This window comes from Equus przewalskii, chromosome 2 (genome assembly GCF_037783145.1).
Source record: "Equus przewalskii isolate Varuska chromosome 2, EquPr2, whole genome shotgun sequence".
NCBI classification, from domain to species: Eukaryota; Metazoa; Chordata; class Mammalia; order Perissodactyla; family Equidae; genus Equus; species Equus przewalskii.
In genome coordinates, this window is record NC_091832.1 from 13445043 (window position 1) to 13463115 (window position 18073).

General features: G+C 50.3%; 1 protein-coding gene across 5 annotated transcripts; it reads right to left on the reverse strand.

Moving 5' to 3' along the window:
- Positions 1–1411: 1411 nt before the first annotated feature.
- Positions 1412–18034, reverse strand: KIF2C (kinesin family member 2C). 5 transcript variants are annotated; one of them, XM_008516004.2, is made up of 21 exons: positions 17799–18034; positions 16909–17003; positions 14240–14341; positions 14017–14065; positions 11696–11818; positions 10744–10866; positions 10105–10205; positions 9397–9492; positions 8858–8912; positions 8601–8763; positions 7834–7924; positions 7507–7570; positions 7337–7428; positions 6414–6556; positions 5394–5598; positions 5197–5307; positions 4291–4358; positions 3984–4089; positions 3776–3889; positions 2170–2293; positions 1412–2064 (listed from the first exon to the last, which is right to left on the reverse strand). In XM_008516004.2, the coding sequence occupies exons 1-21, from the start codon at positions 17860–17862 to the stop codon at positions 1982–1984; spliced, it is 2172 nt and encodes a 723-aa protein (XP_008514226.1). In that variant the 5' UTR covers positions 17863–18034; the 3' UTR covers positions 1412–1981. The 5 variants fall into 5 exon arrangements, with proteins under 5 accessions (XP_008514226.1, XP_070465929.1, XP_008514227.1 ...); XM_070609828.1 differs by having other exon boundaries at positions 17679–17900; XM_008516005.2 differs by lacking the exon at positions 10744–10866 and having other exon boundaries at positions 17799–17933.
- Between the last annotated feature and the right edge of the window lie 39 nt (positions 18035–18073).

The following is an 18073-nucleotide window of genomic DNA, read 5'->3' on the forward strand; positions in this document are numbered from 1 at the left end:
CCTCCAAACTGTTCTGCCCAAATTACATTCCAACTGAACCAAAAGCTGAGGAGCTGACTAGGCAGGGCCATAGGCCACAATAGGACATTCAGAATTTATCCCTGGGACCAGCCTGGTGGCATAGTGCTTAAGTTCAGCGCAGTCCGCTTTGTCAGCCCGGGGTTTAGGTTCAGATCCTGGGCACGGACCTACACCACTCATCAAACCATGGTGTGGCAGGTATCCCACAAACAAAGTAGAAGATGGGCACAAATGTTAGCTCAGGGCCAATCCTCCTCAAGCAAAAAAAAAACCAGGATTGGCAACAGATGTTAGCTCAGGGCCAATCTTCCACACGGGGGGTCACGGTGGGGTGGGAAGAAAAAGAATTTATCCCTTGTGCAAAAGGACATTATTAAAGGGTTCCAAGCTGGGGATAATTTATGAGGATTCCTCTGGCTGCTTGGGGAGAATGGATCACTGGCATCAAGGATTCAAGCAGGGGACCAGTTAGGGACTCATATGATATTCCAGGTGAGAAGGTAGTCTGGTCTAGTGGCATTCTTTCATTTAATCTTTCCAATTCTGTGAGGTGAGTATTGGTGGCCTCATTTTACAGATGAGGGGAAAAGTTAGGTGTCTGGAAACTTTTAAGGCCTCAGAGCTAGTGCCATTTCTGTCGAACTTCTGACTTAGCCAAATTTCTGAATCCAAGTCCTGTATTTGGTTATTTAATGATGCCTCAAACACATAATTGTCTCACCCTGAGGTAGAGAATGCCCCCATTTTACCAATGAAGTAACCGAGGCTGAGGGGCCAGAACCTGGTCTGGAATCTGATCTGCCCGACCCCAAGCTTCTCTGGAGTTTCTGCAGTTGCCCACATGCCCCATGCTGCCCACTCGCCTCCCTAACTGCGGCCTTTCTATCACACACACTTGACTGTGTGCCTCCTAGGCTAAAATCCTCTTAGTGGCACATTACCCTTCAGATAATTCATGCTCCACGACAAGGAATCTGGAATCCTCCAGTTCCCAAAGTGCCCAGGCTCTGTGCTTGGGTCCTCAGTCCACCTGGCAAACTGCTACTCATTTTTCAAGACCAAACTGGTGTTGCCCATCAGATCCTCCCCTGTCCAGCCAGCCGCGTGCTTTCTTTCCTGTCAGTGTTCCGCGGAATCTTGTAACATGCCTTGAGCAGACTGTAATTGACAGGGCGCCATCTGTTTTCTGCTCATAGCCCCTGTCCCCAGGAGAGGGCCCGGGACCTAGTGAGCACTGAACAAGGCAGGGGTGGGAGCCCTCAGCACGGCACTGAAACTGCAGGCACGGATCTGGCCTCCTGGGCAGAGCAGTTAACACTACCCAGTAGTGGCCTTAGGCCAGAAGGCTCAGACATGTCTCAGGCCCCTTCCCACACACCACTCAACAGGCTAGTTTTTTTTCCTCTTTCTTTATTGTGAGACAATATATAAACACATAAAACAGAAAACAGCAGGGCTCCTCTTGGGCCTCAAAAAATAGCAAGGAAGAAGAGGTGCCAAAAACTTTTTTTAAAGTACAAGACACATTAGCGCCCAGACCAAGGGAGTGAAAGGCAGGCCAGAGCCAGCTGAGAGCTGGACTAAAGGCGCCCTCTCTCTGCCCAGAGCCAGGACAGCCCCAGGGAGCCCTGTGCCAGCAGCCAGTCCACACGGGCAAACGCCGCCCAGGGGAAACTCTACACCAGAGGGCCTTCCCCTCTTGGAAAGAAGGGTGACACACAGGAGTTAAGCTCCCCCCTCCTCTCCTTGCTCCCTTCAGGGCTATAACTGAGGAAGAGGAAGTAGTGTCCCATGTCATTCTGACCCCTCCCCTGGGCCCAGATGCCCTCATACTTGGCATTTGCCAAAGTCTGTCCCAGCTCAGACCCTGACTACACCCACCAGGTGCCCAAAGTTCGTTGGGGAGGGAAGGGGATGGGGAAAGGCTGGGTGTGAGAACAAACATCTTTATTTGCAGTCGTCACTGGGGCCGTTTCTTGCTGCTTATTTGTTTGCTGGCCTGCTCTTCCAGCTGCATGGCCAGGCGCAAGGCCTTGATGACATCTGGAAGCGGGGGTGCACTTAGGGTTAGTGGGCATCGCAGAGCCCCATTCCCTCAGGGCAGAGCCGCCATCACCTGCACAGGCCCCATCCTCCAGCTGCACCCACCTTGCAGGGCTGAGAAGTGCTTGGCTTGCTGGGCCAGGGCAGACTCTGCCTTGTTCACAAAGGTCTCCAGGTCATAGTCCGGCTGCTCGGTCATCTCGGAGAGCTCAAGCCAGCCTGGCCCTTGCTGCAACGACACAGGGAGGACCCTGTCAGTTCAATAATCACCAAACCAATGTAGCAAATTTTTCCTGGGGTCCTATCACCTGCAATGCAGATACCTGTGCACGACACCCATTCCTCCAAGCCTGGCCCAAACCCTGCCTCCTGACCCTCCCCTGCAGAAATCCTCGGCTTGAATTCATCTTCTTCCTTACCCTAACTTGTCCCTGTTCCTTATGTCAAATAATGCCATCATCTGTTTTGATGCCCAAGCCACAAATCTGAGCAACTTTTTTTTTTATGAGCAGTAACTTTATTCTTTCACCCTCCTTGCCCCTAAATCCTACCAATTCCACCCCTTAAATGGTTCTTGAATCTCACGTCCTCACTCCAATCCCATGGCCATGACCACACTCAGTCTAGGCACCAACATCTCTCTCAGACTCCTTCCAGCAATCTCCTAAGGGCTCTTAACTCATAACTGCCTCTATTCATGCTCTTCCCATGTCCTCAACCAGGCTCTGCACTGTGGCCACAGTGATGTACCTAAAGCTCTGGTATGACCATGGCACCACTCTGCTTACCTCCCTTCAAAGGCATCCACTGCCCTCAACAAAGTCCAGGCCTTTGGTAATGAACCATAAGGCCCTTTAGTATCAGGTCCTTGCTGATCTGTCGTCCACAGCCTTAATCTCCCTTTATCATCAGCTCAAGTCCTTTCAAAGATTTGTACCCTTGAGCTCTCCAGAGAGGGAGGACACGCCCAAACATTTATCCTTCACGTTCCCACCTCAGTTCTAAGTGCCTGAGCTCTTCCTTTCTGCTCTGCACAGAACACCCCCGACACTGGGATGCACTTTGGGGCCTCTCCCTGTACCTGCTTGCCCATAGTGGGCATCAGAGCAGCCCTAGCATCTACCACTTACCAAACACCGAGCACATGCTGGGCACTGCTGAGTGCTATAAAAGCGTATCACTTAATCCTCAGAGAAGACATCCTGTCTTACCCATTTTCGGGATGAAGAAACAGAGGCCCAGTGAGGCCAAATGACTTTCGCAAGGAAACTGGCTTGTAAATAGAAGTATCAGGAGTAGTCAAATCTTACTTGAGGGCCTACTATCCATACTTCTTGTTTTTGGTCCTTGGTCTCAGCACAGGAGCTGCCTTATAGAAAAGTACTCGCCGAACATTCACTGAATAAACAAGACGAGGTCCCTGCACATAAATCAATCAGGAGCATGGAGGAGAGAGACTCCCTGTGGCTAGGAGGATGGAGCAAAGCTAGTGTGGGCCCGGCTGGAGAAGGCAGTGTGGTAATTAGCTGCCCCGGAAGAACACTGGATGAACAGGTAGAGAATTAAGAAGTGCTAGTGTAGAGGGCTGCCTCTCGCCCTCCCAACCTGAAGACCCGTGGGAGCAAAGCCCAAGTTACGTTCAAGGAGTGGTGCTGAGGGCCTGTGCTATGGGGGATATCCAGTCCCTCCCTGGCCAGGGCCAGCTTCCCACCTGTATAATCTCCTTAAGCTCTTCCACGGCCCTCTCCTCCAGCTCCCTGATCTGAGTCATGGCTTCATTAAAGCTGGACATCTGGGAAGACAGTTCCTCCTCTTCCTTGGAGAACTAAGGGGGCCAAAAGGAGACACATAGCAGTATGGACCACTTGCCATCTCAGCAACCATACTTCTGTCTTGCCTGACCCCACCTTGTCCCTTACATTGCCTGTGATCAGGGCCCCGTTGGAGCTGGCTTCCATCTCTTCTGTTTCCATTTGAGTTGGCTGCTCCCCACTGGGCCCACTGTGGGGACTCAGCTCCTTGACCCTGAGGAAACAAGATCTCAGATCCCACTGGGGATTGGGACAGACCTTCTAGCATCATGACTAAACTCCCAAGCCTCAGATTCACCGAGTCACAGAAGAGTGCGCAGTAGGCACTGAGGCCCCAGAGCCTCCCCCCTCATCACTGCCATTCCTTCCCCCCCCCACCCCTCTCCCCATCCCACCTGGCCGTAGGTACTAGTACCTGTCTGCATATCTTAGTGTGTTTAAAGTGTATTCACAGGAGCTTATGCCCGGTGAGATCATGGCAATCTGCAAAAGGGCAGTCAAAGGTTGAGGATCATGGGGGCAGGGTGCTAGACAAACTGCTTCTGGACGGGCTGCCAGGAAGAGTGTTTTCAAGCCGCTGATACCCACATGCTATCTGAGGGGAGAGCTCCTTAAGCACCCGCTCTGTGCCAGGCAACTTGTCCCACAGCCACTAAAAATTAAGGCACCTTAAAAGTTGGTTCCCTGCCTTTAAAGGCACATGATTACCTCCTGCCTCTGTATCTCTTTACTGACCCATTCCTCTTACTAAGGTCACATCTCAAGGCTCTGTGGCTCTTGCTGGAAACTTCAGTTCACCTAGGCTCAGGGATAATGTCTCAGAGAGAAGGCTCTAGAGCTTAGTCGGGAATCCTCACCTTCCCCAGCAGACAGGGGAGAGGATGTTCCCTGGAGGGGAGGGCAGACCCTAGCTAGAAGAGCTTGTGGATAAAATAAGGAAGGAGGCAAAAAGCCTTCAAGGCCATAGCAGTGCTCTAGCCTATTTCCTAGGCTTGGGGCCTGTGAACCTGAGGGAAGCCACAGAAGAGGCGAAGACTCCCCTCCAGCTTCCCTAAAGGTCCTCCTTCTGAATTCTGGAGCCCCCTTTCGACCTGATAAGGCAGGAATTACCTCCCCCAAACCACGAGCTGCCCAGACATACAGTAAAGGGAGATCCTTTCCTCCTCTCTTGGGTAGGCAAAGAGGAGCCTGGTGCTGCAGGCAGGGCTGAAGCCCAGTCAAGTTAGAGCCCAGAAACCCAGACAGCCAAGGGCACCGGGCCTGCTGCCCAGGGACGGGACTAAATGTCCTCCTGGACCACCTCCAAAGCGACCCTACTCACCATGCAGGTCCTTGAGTTCTCCCCGATAAAAGAGTCCCTCAGAACCTGTGTCAGCTTGCTCTCGCGGAACGGGGTGTGAGCCTTGTTCTGTCCCAAGGCCCTGATGCACTCCTGTGGGGCAGCAGGCAGAGCTGAGGCCCCTCTCTCCCTCCACCAGCAGCTCCCCAGGCCAACCACCTCAAGCTAGCCCCTGCTACCTTCAGAGCCAAGAGACTCTTGTTGATTTCTGCCCCCTCCATGCGGGTCTGCCGGTCAGCACTGGAAGTGTCTGCGCCTCGCTCGTTCCCTGCCAGATCCACCAAAGAGAACTTGCCATGCATTCTCCCTTTGGCTCGAAGAAGAATCTGGAAGCAGGCGTGGGAGCGGGAAGAGTTGGAGTTGGCAAATGTCTGCCCAGAGGTCCTGTGGCAAAGGAGGGCAAAGAAATGCTATGAGCTTTTGGGGTCACCAGCCACCATGGCACCTAAGTCCAAGCCACCTCAGTCCACACCAGTGAGCTTTCTGGTAAGAGAGGGCCACAGGTCAGGACTCTAAGAAGTATCGTGTCTTCTTGTCCCAGACTTCCGCTCTGCCCACCCTGGGCAGCAGCTCTTCCTCTAGCTCTGGACCTAGTAGGTTTTCCTGGCAGTGAAAGGACTGGATTCTGTGCTAGGGCCTTGGCCAGACCTGGGGTGCCATAAGGACGTGGGGACGGATGAGTTGCTTCTGCTGCAGGGCACACAGGGAAGGAGGGGCAGTCATGATCTACTTGACAAAACTTGAGGGCCCTGCAGAGGGCAGCCCCCTCCCTGGGCCTCCACAAGGTGCCCAGCACCCACTGTACCACACTTAGGGCCCTGGTGGAAGAGGGCTTCCCTACCTCTCCACGGGAGCTAGAGCCCCATCACTTCCAGCCTAGAACAGACCCACAGCTCCTGTCTCCCACCACAGAGGGAGGGAACAGCAAGGAGAAACCCAGAGAAGTCAGGAGGCATGGCTTTGGGGTAGGAGCCTGGGAATGAAGCCTGCTGTGGCTAGATTTAGGCCACTTTGACTTGTTCCTGATGAGCCTCTGGCCCTGGGCCATCCGCCCCATTGAGACCTCTGAGAGGCCTTCACAGCCCTCATCGTGCTGGCGGAAGCGGGGTTCTGTGGAAACGGCAATGGGCTCAGAGCTAGTCTGTCACTTGAACTGGGCATTAAAAGGTGGCCCCTTCCCCCGCAGCCAGAACTCTGACCTGCAGGCACTGCCTATGTCGATCATCTTGATGACGTCGTCGGCACAGTTAACCAGGTGCTCCTGCAGCCCCACCACCTGCACCTGCTGCTTGCCGTCCTCCAGCACACGCAGCTTGGCCTTCTTGTTGAGCAGGTCGAACAGCTGTGCCAGGCAGGGGAACAAGACTAAGGCCATCAGGCCTCAGGCACCCCACCTGACTCTGCCCTCCTTCAGGGCCTGTCCCAGCCCTGAAGACAAGGGCTGGCAGCAGGAAAGGCAGGGAGAAGCTAAGCTTGGCAGACATCAGACTAGCAGAGGACAGTACACTTGCCTCAGTCTGATGTGACTCTGCTACTTTACTAGCTGTGTCAGCTTGGGCAAGTGCTTAACCACCTAGCCTTGTTTCTCATCTGTACCATAGTGACATAATTCCTCATAGGCCTGCTGTGAGGATTGAAAGAGCTGAGACAAATAAAGTGCTTAGAATAGAATATTATGCTTAGCATATGATAACATATTAATAAGCAACGTTAGCTATTTTATTATCATCTAGATCCTGCTCCAGGGAAGGCAGCTCTGCAAAAGCAAATGGAGTATAGAGAGGTAGCAAGATATATAGATAGAGAGAGAATATGAGTAGGAGAAGGAATGTGCACAATCGGGGGAAGGAGAGAAAGAATTATGAGAGGTGGGTCGAGGAAGGACAGGGCACAAGACAAACCTCCCATCTGAGAGGGAGCCCTGAGGAGTATTCTTGCCAAACTTGTTGAACTTGGGTACCATCCCACCGTCAGATGAAACCTCCCATGCATGGCAGGACAGAGTGGCCAAAAGGACAGAGTGGCCTTTGGTTGTTTGGCTTCTACAATTTCTAGCCAACCTCAAGGTTTTAGAAAGTTCAGGGGCTCCAAGAGCATAAACAGAGGGCTCCCTGCCAGCTACCTTCCCATTATAGATCTCGAAGAATGTCACATAGACTTCCAGGCCCAGGTTCCGGTAGCGGGGCTGATTCTTCAGGAGGAAGACATCCCGAGCTGTGGGAGAGAGCCTGGGCTAAGTAAGCAGCCTGCCTCTCTGTGCCCAGCCCCACTGTGGCAGAACACACTACTTACAGGCCATTGCGTAGATCCCTTTGGATGCATTCTGGGCTTTCCCCGAGAGGTCTCCACCCATAGTCTGCAAAGGGAAGGGGCAGAAGACAGTGGTAAGGGGCCCTTGGCCTAAGCCAGAGCACTCTGGCTCCACTGCCACGGTGGACCACACAAAAGCCAGGAGGCTGGACCTGCAAAGGCCCCTCGCTGCACCTGGCACAGCAGGAGTAACTGGTGGTGGGGCATCTGCACTAAGGGGACTTTCTGCAAGAAACTCATTGTCATCCTTGTCAGGGACCCAGCGTCGCACCATGGGCAGGCTCACTCCCTGCCAGGCCGAATACTCACGTGTGTCTTGCCACTTCCTGTCTGGCCATATGCAAAACAGGTTGCTTTTCCCCCTTCAAAGATTGTCTGTACCAGTGGCCTTGCTGTGAACCTAAGAGAAAGGATAGGGAAGAGTGAGCATCTCTCCCCAAAATGAGCTCCCTGGAACGTGGTCCTGCTGCCCTTCCACCGCAGAACTCCTGGTCCTCCTTCCAAGCAGCAGACTCCGCTCATGCAGTGGTCCCACCTGACCCCACTTAAAGTCTGAACTTCTCCTGGCCAGCTGGGGAGGGCTGGGCTGACCTGGCAGGAACAGGGTGATGGCCCACACGCTAACTGAGCCACCAGCCCCTCCTCTGACCCTGGAGACACAGATGAAAGCCTGAGCTTACCAGGCAACTTCTAGCATAAGATACATTACAAAGATCAAAGGAAACCCTCTAAAGTAGGAGCCTAAAATATTTTAGGCTCTGTGGGCCACATAGCTCTCTCATTCCTATATCTTTCTTTTTATTTTAAAGTCCTATAAAAACATAAAACCCATTCTTAAGAGCTATGTAAAAAGGGATTGCAAGCCAAACGTGGCCCATGGGCTGTAGTTTGTCAACCTTGAGAGAGGTTCTGGTGCCAGATGCCAGCTCTATGTGATGGCTGATCCAAAGAAAACAGAGGACACCAGGGAGGCTTCAGAGTTCAGCACGCCTGTGAGTGGTGTTACTACGATGTCCCATAGTGAAAAGAGGAAAGAGTGAGGTTGAAGGAGGGAAAAAAAGAGGCAAGGGGCTAACCTGTAGACAACTTCATTCGAAGCTGTTTCATCAAAGGCAAAGTCAAAGCAGAATGCTTGGTTCTCCAGATACTTTGTTAAGTCCACTTTTAACTTGGGCTCGTGTACCAAGAGGAGACACTTGCTAGGAATGGAAATCACATCAATTTCTTTCTTGGCCAATTCTGCAGAAGGACAGTATTTCAGGGCATGTTCCCTGGACACAGGGGAACCCTCAGTCCATCCAAAGCCTCCTTCTGACTGAATGAACAGGCTTACCTTGTTTATTCAGTGGGCGTTTCCTAACACAGACACAGATCCTGTGCTCTTCAATCTTCAAGAGGATGAGAAGACAACCAACCAGCAACAAGATCAGAGCAATATGGAAAGGAAGCTTGTCCAGAACCTCTCCCCTTCTAATCCCGTATCTGGCCCAGTCAGGGGCCAAGATCTAATGCTAGGACCCCACCTCCCCCATAATTACTCCAGAACACAAGAAAGTAGCTCTGAATTTTCTTCCCAGTTTTCTCACGCTGCTGCCTACAAGAGGTTTCAGCACAATTTCATGATTATTAGTAAGACTATAGCCAACCTATGGAAGCAGGCTGTCGGCGGGGTGTGTGTGTATGGAGGGGAGTTTATAAAGATCAGACTCTCCCATCCAGGCCTCACCAGCTCCAACCCACCAAAGGTTATTAACAAAACCCTCGAGGGTGAGTGAAGATTCCTGCATGCTCTCACTCCCTTAAGAGAAGTTTCCTGTCTCTAAATTGTACACCTACTTAGGAAGGAGGTAGAAGCCCTTTGGGTTTACTTACAGGATCAGTCACTGTAAGTGGATGACATTCCAAAGTAGCCCGAAATTCTTTAATCATCCGGGCAAATTCCCAGTTTGGAAAGCTGTTGTCATACTCCTGTTTGGGACAAGATCAACAAAGGGCTGACTGCTAAGATGTAAGTGCTCTCACACCTCAGTGCTAAGCAGCAGCAACAGCTCTTTATACGCACATGGCCCTTCAGAGCTCACAGAGCCCCCAACACAATCTCACTTCCTCTCACCCTGGCTCTAGGCTGAGAACCCAGGAACAAAGCCCTGGAACAGAGATTGGCAGGGGTCCTAGGCATGTACCAAACCACTCTAGGAACTGGAGCAAGAGCCACTGGTCGCCATCTTAGGAGACCAGCAGGCTTGGATTCCCTGGTGCAATTAGCCCAACTAAAGGGAAACGCTCCACACTGGAACTCCATTGCAGCACCCCTACATATGCACAGCTAGGAGGTCAGGGGAAAGCAGGCAACTGTGCCCAGCAGCCCCACTAGCATGAAATATTCCTCATCTGAGGGTCTTCAGAAAAGTATCTGAATTGTTTGCTTTCTAAATCCTGATGAGAAATCAGTTAAACTTCCTGGATATCAGAATTGGAGCCTCAGAAGTGCTGGGGTCCAGCCAGATCTCTATTGCGGACAAGGCTGCAGTTAAAGACACCTGTCCGAAGACCCTCGTCCTAGCTCCCCAAGGAAGGTACCTGAGCTCGCTTTATTCTCATTTCAGAGTTCTGGGCCCTCTTCTCTTCTCGCTTGTTCTTCATTTTTTCCATTTCCTTCACAATACATGATTTCCTCCGAACTAAGGGGAAAAACAAAAAGGAAGCCCTCTCTTTTACCTGTCTAGGCCGGCCTGTTCTTATCTGGCTGCTGTACTGCATCCTGGGTGTTCCCAGGACTGGGCCTTCTCTAGTCCCTTGCTCTTAAATCACCATATGCAAGGAGAGGAAGCAACAGCGTGTCTCTTGGGATGGCCAAGCCCACAAAGTAAAGACTTGCTAATGGTAGCACTCCAGGTCTAACCCAAGGTCTCTCTGTGGCGTTTTCTCAACAACCAGAAGCTGTGAGACCATCCCTGCTTGGTCTTGATGGTCATTCTGGGCTGTTCTTCAGGTGCCGGCCAAGACTTTAGCTGTGACAACACCTCAGTTACACTAGAGGGGTCCTGCTGGCAGTGACGGGGTGACCTCTTGTGAAAGATTGATTCCATGGCCATAGGGAAATGTGCCCCCATGTGACATGGTTTGAACTCAGGTGCCAAGGCAGGCCAAGTCTGGGACAGAACGTAACTACCTGTCCTGTACTAGGAGCAGGGCAGCAAGACAGCTCAGGGCGTCTACCTGAGTTCACAGGGTTTGCAGAAGAGCTGCCTCGGATGGAGTGGACTTGCTCTTCCACCTCCTCGCTGACCAGCGTCAATGGTATTTCAGCCACTGCAGGGCAGGAGGGCCTAGGGGGGCCGGCTGTGGGGGAATGAGAGTCACTGGAGAAGCAGGCAGGCATACGGCAGCTGTGCTCATCTGAGCCCTAGCAGGTCCGGGGTGGGAGGAGGGCTGCTGACTGCCAGCTCAGCAAGGGCTCGGGCTCCTCCCTTCACCTCTGCCCACACCTGAACCAGACCAGTCTCTCCGCAAGCACTGCTCCCGGAATCAAAAAGCCTTAAATGGGGTGTGAGTAGCTCAGTATGGGCTTCACCATGAAGGGAAAAGCCTTTAAAGGCATGAATTCTTTAGGCTTGACCTAAGTGTGGGTGGCCAGGCCAGGCCTTTCTACTCATTTGGGAGAAGAGCCAGGCCTTTCTGACTTCTCCAAAGCTTGAACCCAGGTGGTAAATGGGAACAAAGACTGAAAAGCCAGGAATAATGGGAACCTGAGCAACAACTAACCATATTGATTCAATCCAGAAAGGTACAAGCCACGACGACTCATTACTTCCCAAACCTGGTCCTGACCCTTTTGTTTACCTTCTTTTTAGTGGAGCTGAATTTGCTATACATATAAGATGTAATGATGGCTCTGTGTGATCTGGGTGTTAGTTACTTGAGTGTGTTCAGTTCGTGAACTATATACTCAATGATATGTTCACTTTCCTGTATACATATATTTTTTCAATAAAGTTTTAAAAAGTAAAATGAGATGATTTCCAGATAAGGGAGCAGTAGGGCAGGGGCAGAATAGCACTGAAGCCAGGGTTGTGTAAGAATCCCAGGATATTCCAGAACAGGTTTAGGGCAATGTGTGAGGAGGAGCTGCTCCAGGGCCTCAAAGAGGGAGAAGAGAATCATTACTCACTGGGAATGGAAAACTGCTTGCGGGAATTTGCAGGCGCAGGCAGCTCCACCTCCATGTCATTCTCCTGAGTGGTGATGCGAACCTCTGGGACGGTGGACATGCGAGTGGAGCGGCCTCGGAGACCTGAAGAACCCAGGGCAGCAGCCAGTCAGTGCAGCGTGATCAGGAGGGCCGACGGGGGCAATAGGGGCGTGGTTGGAGGCAACCCTCCAAGATTCTATATACAGTGAGACGGGTCCCGACCACCAGGAAAGGAGCCCACCAACTTCCCACTCCTTCCACCCAAGGAAAGGCAAATTAGAAAGGCCAAGTACTAGAGACCCCAAAACTAATTTGTTCACATTCTGCAGATCTGAGAGCTCCTGAGGACAGGGATAACTCCCACAAGAGCCATGTCTTGAGTAAAGGGAGGGACCTACAGCCAATCTGAAATCATTTCCAGAGATAGACTTAATTTCTGAACAAAAAGCATTATTATTCTTAGCAGCAGCACAAACCATTCTACAATCTTCCCATGCCTCAAAACAACATTATAAGGTAACTATCAGTATTCCCATCTAATGGAAGGGGACATTAAGGCTCCGAGAAATTAAGCAACTTGCCCAAGTCATTCAACTAGTTAAGTGTCAGGGCCAGGATGTGGACCCAGGACATCCAAAGTCCGGGCTTCTCCCACTGCTCCAGGATGCTTCACAGAGCAGGCCTGGGCCACATCATCAGAAACCCATGGGATCAGCTACACTGATTTTTCTGGAATCTTAAAAGAATGCTTAACTGAGAGAAAGAATTGAGTTATACTTGAATTCTTGTCAATTTCTACCCATTTATAAAGTTTCCCTCCATAAGAGAGAAATAATTCATCTATAAAATGTCATAAGTTTGGAAGTAGAATACATGGTATCATATAGGCAAACATCAGCTCGTACTGAATTTCTGACGCTCCTAAGTTTAGGCTGATCTGACGGCTCTCTAGATAATCCACATCTTTCAGAAAGAGCATGAATTATTATAGTTTTCTTCTTCCCCAAAAGATTTGTAATCTTGTGTTTCATTTCTACTGTTCAATAGCATGCACCTTTACTAAGATTTTTTTCCATTAAAAGGAGCTGTGGCAATATCCTTTGGGGTCATGCACGTGGAGTGAGACAGCAGCTACCCCAGCTCTCCTGCAGGTCCTTCCAGTATAGCCAGCGAGGGCCAGCAACACCCCACTACATGCCCAGTCCAAGCTCACAACTGCACCACCTTTCACCCTAGGCCCCAGGAACCTGAAGCTCCAGCCAAATAGTCTCGGGGCCTTTGAGGCAGCCGGATCATGTCAGGGCAGTGATGGACCCTGGGCTGGAGAGGCCGTGCCGGCTGTGAGGCATAGGTGGCTCTGAGTGATAAGCTTGGGTTTCTTGGGCAGTTTGTGCCTACAGCTACCTGCTTTGGTCACAGGCAACTGGAGTCAAAGTAGGTTCATGCTAACTACGTCTGCAGAGAAAGCCCAAGCTTCTCCTGGACTTCGAGGCAATGCTATTATTTCTTCCCATCCTACCGGACTCCCAGATCTCCATAGCACCACCAACTATAGTTCTAAAGAGCCCAGACCTAGCTTTTCTCACAGCCTGCTCACCACCTCACTCCAAGGCACACTGTTCCCCTGAGGAAAGCAAACAAGCCTGCCAATGGCTGATTACTGCTTTGGATTCTACAGGAAAGACTTCTGGGCCAGTCAGCAAATTCCCCAAATACACCAGATTCCTGAGAGCTGGGCCTAAGAGCTGTAGCTTGGATGGCTGGATTCTTTTTTTCCCCCAAACCGTTTTATTGAGATATGATTGACATCCAAAAAGCCGTAGAGAGCAACATGTACAACTTGATGGGTTTGGAGATAAGTATACACCCATGAAACCATCATCGCAATCAATGCCATAAACTTACCCATCACCTCCAAAAGTTTCCTTCCACTCCCTTTGTTTTTTTTTTCCTTTTGTGGTAAGACCACTTAACATAAGATCTACCCTCACAGTAAATTTTTAAGTATACAATACAGTATCGTTAATCATAGGCCCTATGTTGTACATGAGATCTCCAGAACTTATTTATCTTGCGTAACCGAAAGTTTGTACCCTTTGACCAACGTCCCGTTTCCCCCTCCCTGTAGGTTGGATTCTTCCTCACTGAGATAGATGCTTGGAAGACAGGGCAGGACTCAAGCCCACATAGAAGCCACCTGCTAAACTAGAGCAATGACTCTACTTCACAGCTTCCTGAGTCCTAGAAACATTATTCCTGACACAAAACCCATGATAATAAGCCAGCAGAAATCCATTTACCTTCCCTGGGAGCGGGAATTTTGGAGTTGACTGATCTGCGTTTTTGTTTCTGAAAAACAAAACAAACCACCACAATATATGGCTCTTATCAATTTTCAAGGCCCTTCCTGGGCCCATGTGCTGTGCTCAAGTCCCAGGCAGTCCCAGAAAACAAACCAGCAAAAAGCCAACAGGCCAAGAGAATCCTCTGGGGCGCTGGCTCAGCCAGATGACAGGCACCTACCTGGACCGTTACATTCTCCTGCAGGGGCAGGTTGTCCTTCGGGTGTAAGGGAAGAAGCTGTAGGAGTTCTGGGTTTATTGCGGCCACATCATCAAAATCAATCTGCACAGAGCAAGCAAAAGTTTCAGTGGAACGACACAGCTTGTTCAATCCAATTGCATCTCACCATCAAGGCTATCCCTAGATTCAGATTTTTACCAACTTTAGGTTCCAAGTACTAATAATAAACAAGTATTTATTCCTTAGTCATGGTTTACCATCTAGATGGATATTGGTTTCTGATTCCAAGCCAATGGTAGATGTCAGTGATGAGAACAAGGTGAAGAGGAAGGCAGACAGGCAGGCAAACAGGAAGTTCGCAGTAGATCTAGGCCACTTGGCTCCCCTACTGTTCTGCTGGGCAGTGGGGTCCTGCCGGGCACAGCCCCCAGAGCACCTCTTGCTGGCTGATACAGAGGAGGAAACAGGTTCTAACCGTCCCAGTGATAGTCAAAATGGAGGGCCCTCCAGGATCTTATGGGCAGGGACAAGTTCCCGAGAGCTGCTACCTAACCCTAATTCTACCTACATTTTCCACTGGGCCCAGAAACTTCTTCCCCAGTCCCAGTGTCCTGCTCATGCGTGCAGTGAGGTCACAATTCTAGGTTTACATCACCACAGTCCTGAAACCCTCTAGGAGCAATTCAAACTTCATCAGCATACTTCACAGAAGGTTCAAACCCACCAAAATGGTACCTACTTGGTTATTTGTATCTTGAAATGTGACAGAGCTGAAGCATGTACTCCAGGATGAGAGCTTTACCTCTACATATGCCGCCTATCTTTATGAACTGGCTTATTCCAACACTTATTAGGCACGAATAAGGCCGTAGGGGGAAGGGATTCAAAGAAGAATTAAGACATATATATCATCCTTGCCTTCAGTGAGCTCACATTCAAATGAGGGAGAGAAGTCATACATACACAGGGCTAGACACCAAAGTAGCATGGGATAGACAAGGAGCACAGAATCACTGGATGCAAAAGCTGGCAAGTACTCGAGTAACCACACTTCTATCCACTTTTCTTGGACAGCAACAGACCCTTACTATACACACACACCCCATTCCCAACCCCTACACTACAGAGAGCATAAACAACACAGGAGACCAGAGTTCTAACCCAAGTTCTGACAATAACTAATTCTCACATTAATGATTCAGGGTGAACACCCGGGGAGGAAGGAGTAAGAGTGAGAGTGTGAAGGCAGCTAGGCACTAGGCCTGGCCACAGTGCGGGCAGCTGCCCCACTGGCCTCGCACAGGATACTTTGGAAGAAGAGTATGTAGTAAAAAGAAGAAAGTTCACTGGGATCAGACCTTGAAAGGTCTTTGAATGCCTCACTAAGAAGTTTGGACCTTATTCCAAAGGCAATATTTGAGCTGGAGTCAGACCCAATGAGAACTGTATTTTTAAACAATCAACAAAAACAAAAAAACAAATCACAAGGAACTGCTAATTGCTTGTTCAAAGGAATTTTAGGAACCTCTTGATTCAAGGGCAGACAATGTAAAGTATTCAACCCTTTAATTTCTCAAATATACCACTTAAACATCTGCATATCTACCATAAGGCATTATGCTAAGCAAGCCCTTTACATGTGTTGTATCATTCAGCGCCATGAAAGCGGGTCCAAGTGTGCCTTATTCACCTCTGTATTCCCAGCACCAAACACATCGTCTGGTTTTTTGGAATCAGTACAAAAGGATTTGTTGAATAAATCTTCACAACGACCATATGAGGTAGATATTATTCTTTCTCATTTTATAGCTGAGGAAATAATTTCTAAGAGGGATGGAAACATGCCTGTGAATACATAAAGTAGTGGCAGAGCCAGACTAGAATCCAGGTTTTCATGCACCTAGCCCGGTGACCTGTTCACCACACTGCAATGCTTCTAAAACAAATGTCTTAGTCACTTCTCTCCTCTTCACAAAATCCTTTCAAGACTCCCCACTGTCTACAGAATAAAATCCTAAGCATCTTAGTGCCAGAGATGAAGAGTCTCTGGCAAAAAGAAAAAAGTTGATTGGGATCAGATTTTGAAAAGTCTTTGAATGCCTCACTAAGAAGTTTGGAGCTTTTTAGCGTTTTTGCAGCTGCCAAGCATCCTGAGCCTTCCATTGCCTGGAGCCAGTTCCTTCTCTAGTCCCTGTAAAGGCCCTCTCACTGTTTCTGCTAAGCCTTCCCACCCTACCCCCACAAGCCCAGCTCATCCTCAATGAGTTTCCACCTCTGAGCTGCTCCAGCACCAGTCATCTGTGCCATTCATCACAAGTTGCCTTCTGTTATCTAGTGTTTCAGAAACAGACTTTTCTCCCCTCAGCTAGCGTATCAATTTGGCTCCCCAAACCAATATCATAGGCAGTGGACACTCAGAAGCTAGCTTGGGTGAGCAAGGTTTTAGGATTCTGTGCACTTTGCTCTCTACAAACACACCAGAAACTGTTGATTGCTTCAATTTAGAACAGGGCTCACTAAATAAAATCCCACTGAATCCAAAGCCCATGTTTAAGAGTAGGGAGGACAAGACAGCATCAGAAACAAGGCTCTCCCAAGTTCCACTTCCACATAGATCTTTTAGGTAGGAAAGTGTTAAATGTGGTAGAGGCATAAGTCATAGAACCTACCTCTTTGCCCTTTGTGGCACCTCCTTCTGTCCATTCCACTGAAACGCAGGATTTCTCCAAGTTCACAGTCCTTACATTGGCACTGTGAATTAAGCCTAGAGTATGAAAAGGCCAGAGTCACCCATCTTTTTCACTTTTAGAGTCCCACAGAGACTCAGTGTGGAGTTGACCTGAAGGAAGGGACCTTTCCTTTTTAACATGAGAAGACAAGCCTCCTGGCCTTTCACCCTTAGAACATCCCATAGTGAAGTAGGCAGGGAACAGGTCTTAAAACCGAGCTGCAGGGGATAAGGATTCATCTTCACTCAAAAGAGAGCCTACAGCGGGGTGAACTGTTCCTCAACACAGCACCGAGTCTCTAGCGCCCTCGGGTTTCTCTATCTCACGCCTGACACTTATGTCCGACCAGTCTCCTGATGGCACGGGTATCAGACTTGCCAGAACTGCGGTAGCCGCTTAACCAAAAAAGAGGACAGAATTGCAAGCTCCTGCAGAGCAGGGATTTTGTTTGTCTCGTTACTCTGAATCCCAGTGCAAATGTGCGATATTTATAGGAGAGTAGAGGGCCCAGGAAGCTGAGGTCCCTACAAGACGAGGGCAGTTTCAGGGGAGAACTCTGGAGGGGAAGTGACTCGAGCAACCCTAACTTCCCTGGGAGGTTCATTGCCATGGAGGAGCCCCGCCCACTCCTGGAGGACGCGGAGGGGACCCACTGCCAGGGCAGAGGCCCCTAGCCCTGGGTAGGGAAGACCGACTGCCAGTGCAGAGACCTGGACCTGGGCGAGGGGAATCCGCAACACTGTCTCAGGGTCCTGCCGTTTAGGGAAGGGCAGTAATTTCAGCCGTCTCGCGGCCCACGGGTCCCTTGGGCCTCCCGACCCCGCTCTCACCGTTACTGCGTTGGATCTTGATGGCGAGACCGGGAAACAGGCGGGCCTGAAGCGACGAGTCCATGGGCAGTCGGCAGGCGCACCGGGAAGAGAAACGCGAAATACCAGGAAGCCGGCACTCTGCTAACCCTTCGAAATCTTAACGCCGCGTAAACCGCCGCAGTTTAAATCCCGCGCGCCAGCGTCCCTGAGACGTCACCACGCCGTCGTTCGCCTCGCTTCCGCCAGTCAGCGGCGCCCCGCGGAGGTTTTTGGGAGACGTAGTCTTGGCTGGG

Excerpts from the sequence above, each read along its gene's own strand:
- KIF2C (XM_008516004.2), bottom strand. The coding sequence starts at position 17,862 with ATGGACTCGTCGCTTCAGGCCCGCCTGTTTCCCGGTCTCGCCATCAAG. Across the intron at positions 7,429-7,506 it reads AGGGATCTACGCAATGGCCT|CTCGGGATGTCTTCCTCCTG; the intron begins GTAAGTAGTGTG and ends TCTCTCCCACAG. Across the intron at positions 5,599-6,413 it reads GACATAGGCAGTGCCTGCAG|GACCTCTGGGCAGACATTTG; the intron begins GTCAGAGTTCTG and ends CCTTTGCCACAG.